At 50.2% G+C, this 6,005-nt stretch overlaps 1 protein-coding gene across 1 annotated transcript; it reads right to left on the bottom strand.

Moving 5' to 3' along the window:
* Positions 1 to 3,229: 3,229 nt before the first annotated feature.
* On the bottom strand, positions 3,230 to 5,795 carry RTP1 (receptor transporter protein 1; the record flags this gene model as incomplete). Its single annotated transcript, XM_081087402.1, has 2 exons — positions 3,230 to 3,749; positions 5,524 to 5,795. 2 exons carry the CDS (start codon positions 5,793 to 5,795, stop codon positions 3,230 to 3,232), a joined length of 792 nt encoding a protein of 263 aa, XP_080943528.1.
* Positions 5,796 to 6,005: the final 210 nt, after the last annotated feature.

Genomic DNA, 6,005 nt, shown 5'->3' with positions numbered 1-6,005 from the left:
GCCTAGAACCCCCATCTACAGAAAGTATAAGGGAGACAGAGGGGCCTCCATAGGTTGTAGACATCTTTCTACAGAGCAGGAAGACTTAATGCTTTAGGAAAGAGTTCTGGACTAAATGTAAAACTACATCAGGGTTGGAATCCTTGCTCTGACACTATCTGGCAGTGGGATCTAAGGACATCGCTTCCACATTGGAGTCACATTCTAGCAGGGAGTATAGTCACAGACAAGTAATTATAACAAAGTTTGATAAGCATCTGGCAAGGGTGGTAGATCAAATAATGTAGACTTTCAGAGCAAGATAAAACCAAGGTTGAAGGCAGGAGCTGGAAGGATCAAGTCCCAAGGGTAGGGAGTTGGAGTAAGAAGCTGAGCCCTAGTCCTAGAGAATCAAGGAAATCTCAGGGCTCATTATTACAAGACCAGGTGCCAACAGAAGCCTGTTCCTCAGAAAGCATTGTACCAGACAGCACAGGTGAGTTACCTGGGAGTCTTATTTTAATCCAGATGTTCAGGACTCACGCCCAGAAATTCTGATTCTAATGGTCTGAGGTGGAGACTAGGCACTGTTATGTCTTCAAAAGCTCCCGAGGAGTTCTCAAGTGTAGCCAAGGCTGAGAACTTTTGTAGTAAGAAAATATCTCTGAGAGACAGGGCCTGCCCCTTAGTTCCCATTGGATGCCAGCACCCAACTCAGGGCTTGCCAGATAGAAGATGCTCAGGATATGTGGCCTGAACAAAGGGATGAATGTTGTGTGACTAAAGCAAAGACACCAGCCAGTTACTAGAACTAGAGCAAGGGCAGGAATAAGACTGACCTTATACTGGTTCCCTGACCAAGGATTTCCTGCATCCCTCTTGACTATGGACACAATTGGCCCAAACCTTGAAGCTGGAGGAAGATAAAGCCTTATGTGGAGACCCCAGAAAAGAGAGAGAGTGGATGGAAGGTATACAACAGCCCATTACAGATCAGGGACTGTACAGTGAATCTGAAGCAGACATTAATGACTACTAAGCCTGATTGAAGATATCCCACCTTTATTAATGTATCCCATCTTTATATAAGTGGACCTCTTCCCTCCACCACTATAGATGGTGATTATTTTCCATTAAAAAGGGGAGCAGTGGAGGAGGGGATAATGGAATCAAGTTATTAAGAGAGGTGCGCTGAACAAGGAACCTCAAAAGTGCAGGGTGGCATCCCACCTCTCCTTTCTGCCTCTCCTGCCCACCCTACTCCATAGCCTTATTATCAGAAGTCTTCTCTCCTCTCACTCCAAACTACAGTGCATCCCATTTTAAAGAGATGTAAGATCCAAATATCTATGCACTTGTGTATGGGCACATTTTTTATGCTTTCTTTCTTACTAATGACCCCCATTCCTGTGGTTCTAGGTAGGTAGTTGGTTTTTGGGGAGAGAAGCCCATGCTTGGCCAATGTGAAACCTCTCAACGAGGATTTCAGCAAACAGCCCCAGAGACCAGGCTCCTGCTCCTATGTTCCAACCATCAGAACTTCTGAGAATCAGTCAGACTTGGTACCCTCTGAAGACCCTTTGTTATAATGAAAATTCATTATATTTGTTTCTTAGGGATTTTGTGCTTTGCTTCTAACACTCTACTTTCTAAACCTTCCTTAAACTCTCTGCCAGTTCAAATATACTGGGTCAGATGCCCAGCTCTAGGGGACTCCACCCCAAGCAACATCTCTGAGCCAGGTAGACCCCAGAATTCACTCTGAGTGGAGGGAAGTTAGGAGCCTGGAGAAGAGAAACAAGGGACCCTGTGGACCCAGCAGCAAAAGAATAGCCTAGTGCCCAACTCTCTCTCTTCTAAAGGAACCTCTGCTGTGTGCATGGAGGCAGAGTTGTGGATGAGGCTCAGACACTAGGCGCAGAGGCTAATTTAAGGCTGCAGCTCTAAATGTGGGGAGATATGAGGGGTAGGGTGGGAGGTAATAAGAAAACAGGGATGCACTCATCATTGAGGAAAGGCCTTTGGAGATCACCTAGTCCTGTAATTTTCAAACTTTGTTTTAAAGCAGTTAGTCTTTTTTTATATACAAACTAGTGGCCCAGTGCACAAAATTCATGTGGGGGGGATCTTCCTTAGCCCGGCCTGCACCCTCTCCAATCTGGGACCCCACAGGGATCAGGCCTAAATTGGCAGTCGGACATCCCTCTCGCAATCCAGGACCACTGGCTCCTAACCACTCACCTGCTGGCCTGCTCGTCCAAAACTGTGCTCCCCCTCTGCTGGCCTGATCATCCCCAACTGCCCCCCTGCCAACCTGCTCACCCCAACTGCGCCCCCCTGCCAGCCTGATTGCCCCCAACTGCCCTCCCCTCATGGCCTGATCACCCCTAACTGCCTTGGCCTTGGCCCCGCCACCATGGCTTTGTCCGGAAGGAAGTCTGGAAGGTCTCCTGGAAGGTCTCCCAGTCTAATTAGCATATTACCCTTTTATTAGTATAGATAGAGGCCTGGTGCATGGGTGGGGGCTGACTGGTCTGCCCTGAAGGGAGTCCCAGATCAGGATGCGGGTTGTTTTGGGGGGCAGGGCTGGCCTGGGCAAGGGGCCTGGGGCAGTTTGCAGGCCGGCTACACCCCCATTGGGGTGGGAGGTCCCCATTGGGGGCGGTGCCAGCCTGGGCAAGGGGTTGGAGCAGTTTGCAAGCTAGCCATGCCCCCATTAGGGTGGGGTCCCTACTGGGGGTGTGGCGAGCCGGGGCAAGACAGGGCCATTTGGGGGCGGTTTGCAGGCTGACCAAGCCCCTGGCTTTGTCCAGAAAGATGTCCAGAAGGTCTCCAGGAAGATCTCCTGGTCTAATTAGCATATTACTCTTTTATTAGTATAGATTTTTTAATGGAACTCCAAGATGAAGCTGTTCTGATTAAAGCAACAGGAGGAGGAGGAGGATGCAAGGTTTGACCAGGATGATCCAGACATACAATCTACCTTCCAAATCCAAAAGTCCCTGAGGCACCTGTGCAGAAATTTGGGGCCCTCGGTTTCATTTTGAAAAACCAATGATCTAGCCCAAACCCATGATATTATACATGGAAAAGCTGTGTGAGCTGTCCAGGGAACCCGCTGAGTCAGTGGCAGCACCAGTGCTAGATCTTAACTCCACTCCCAACCCAGGTCTCTCTGCACCCCTCCCACTAGCCAGCTGGCCCCCTAGCCTTGGGTCCCTAGAGTTCCCTGGCGCCCACCAAGGGAATCTTAGACTGAGCTCCGGAAGGAGAACTGCAGGTAAATGATCAGCAGCAGGACCGTGGCCCAAAACAAGCACCAGGGGATAGAGCAGAAATTGGAGCCAGAACCCATCTCAGCTTGCGGTTTGGAGGGGCTGGGTGCTGGCTTGAAAGTGTAGACGGTCGCCTCCTCCTCCAGCAGCTTCTGGCTGGGCTTCCAGTGCACGATGCCCTCCTGGCAGGCCTCGCAGAACTCACTGCGGTGTCTCCTGTTGTCTTGGCGGCTGGCCACGTGGATGCGGTAGTGGCCACCGCGCTCCCCGTAGCACTGCTCACGCAGGCTGGTGATGAGGTTGTCCACCAGGCTCTCGATGTTCTCCTCCAGCATGCTGGACTCGTCCAGATGTGCCGTGCCGCACTCGTAGCACAGCTGCTTGAAGACGCGCATGCGCACTGAGCCCGCTCGCTGGGCCCGGTCCAGGTACATGTGAAAGAGGATGACCACGTGGGGCGACTGCCAGGTATGCCAGCACCAGGAGCAGTGGAACCTGCGGGGATGGGGGAGAGGTAGGAAGAGAAAAGAATGGAAACAGTGGAAACAGCCGCAGGAAGCCGGTGAGGGTCAGTAGGCAGAGCATGGAGACAGTGTGTTTCTGGTCTCTTGGGTTCATTAGCTTTCCCCAGTGGCTGCCCAGCCTGCCTCTTTGTGTGCACTGCTAGGCCCAGAGCACACTCCTTGGATTCACCTGGCATCCAGCCACGCTCTGCCAGTCACCCAGGCCCACCTCTGAGGTGCTTTGTGGAGGCCTCAGCTCCCTCCATCCCAATGCCCTCAGGCCTTGCCCTTGGGCCTTTGGCTCTGGGCATCTTTCTTCCTCTGTAAACCATGCAAGGGCACTAGATGATCAGAGGTACACTGCATCATATAGGAATCACTTGATCTACCTGAACATTCTTACCTGTCAACATTGACTGTGAAAAGGCTAGACCTAAGTCAGGAGAAAATGATACTATTATCACCTCTCAGCCCCCAGCCAAAGACAGGATTAATGCATCCCAAGGCCTGGAAGTGCAGGCAATCCAGGCCCAGAATGTGCACACTGGGGCCTGCTGGGATCATAGGTCACCAGCCTGTCTGGAGGAGTCACAACCCTCTCCATTTAGCCCCACAAGCCTTCCCAGTCTTGGAGAAGCCTTCCCAGTCCTAGGCTTTGCTAGGAAGTGTCCAGCCTCTTGTGCCCCCAGCAAATATCCAGCTGTTTGCACCCCTTCCGTCAGCCAATTGAGGAGCTTCACATTTTCAGTCTCATCTCTTCTCTTTTACTCATATCTTTGAGGATTCTTTCCCCTCTCTCAGACTGGACTACAAAACTTGGATTAGAAAATGTCAAGACCTTAGAAATCACCCAATTAACCCTTTATTTTATTCTGAGGCAGAGAGAATAAGAAAGCAATCCACATACATGCAGCTAGTTAGACACAGAGCCAGTACCCAGCACATGGCAGGTGCTCAGTGGAAGTTTCTTGAATTGAGTTAAATAGACTGAACCAGGCCAGGAAGGAAGGCCTTGCTTCTAACCCTCAGACTGCCCACTTAGCCTTCCTGTCTTATGTCCCAAATATAAGTTTTTATATAATAGACCCACAGACAAGAGTGATGGAAAGTGATCTCAGATGTTATTGCACATATCTAGGGGCCTTTATTGAAATGAAGATTCTGATTCAGTAGATCTAGAATGGGGTGCAAGTTCTTCATCTTTAACAGGTTCCATGTGATTTTGATGCTGCTGGTCCAGGAAGCACAAGACAAGAATCTAGGCTAACCCCTCCTTTTGCAAATGGGAAAGTGAGGTCCAAGATGGAAATTGAGTTGCTCAAGGGCCACGGAGCTAAGAGTAGACCCAGTTTCTATACACTTCTTGTGTTCAGTATTTTATATTAAGTCAAGCTGGATTAAAGAGATTGAAATGGAACTGTCCCAGTACCCCCAGTAGACCTCAGCCCTCCTCCTCTTAGCCATTTCAGATTATATCCAAAAGTATGTAAAATGTCAGAGTTTAGAACTAATGAATATATTCCACCTCTTTTCTAGAAGTGGAAACTTGGGCTTGAAGGAGAAAGGTTACACAAGTGCTCAGTGGAAGAGTGGGAAACAAATTCAGGTATCTCAAATCCCAGTTAGGGACTCTTTTTCTGCCTCCAGTCTACATGGACCCAAGAGTGAGACTCACTTACTTAGCACCTGGCTTCTCCATACCTCTGTCTCTATTGAAAGGTGCCCCAGTGGCTGCCTGCAGGGTCCTTACTTACTAGACTACTCACCTGCCAGAGGCGTGCAATTCCAGGTACTGTTTCCAGCCAGGGGCCAGCACATTGTGCTTGAGGTTGGGGTCTATAATGAGGTCCCAGCTGTCAGCCGGCTTTGCCACCTCCATCTTCTCATAGAAGGCTTTCTTCCATTCACCTGTGGTCACGCTTTTACACATGGTCTCGTCAGTGGTGAGGGAGGGCAAGCTGCACCTGAGTGAGAACACGGAGAGTGAGGGCAGGTGCAGGGTAGGGCAGCGCAGTCTCCACGGTCTAAAAATCCTCATCTACAGGACCAGAGGAAGCAGGACCTGGCTCCCTCCTTTGTCCGCAATGGAACCTGTTTCCAAGGCAACCTGGCAGGGCCCCAGAGATAGAGCTTGGGGAGAAGGAAGTCCCTGGATGGATGTTTCAGAGCCCTGAGGCTGCGAATGCAATGTTTGTGTGTCTAAGCCACCCAAGATAGAATGAGGGTCCTGAAAAGAGTCTGAGCTTCA

The sequence above is a fragment of the Myotis nattereri genome (genome assembly GCF_964212035.1).
Source record: "Myotis nattereri genome assembly, chromosome: 3".
NCBI lineage: Eukaryota > Metazoa > Chordata > Mammalia > Chiroptera > Vespertilionidae > Myotis > Myotis nattereri.
This window is presented reverse-complemented; position numbering and strand designations above follow the sequence as displayed.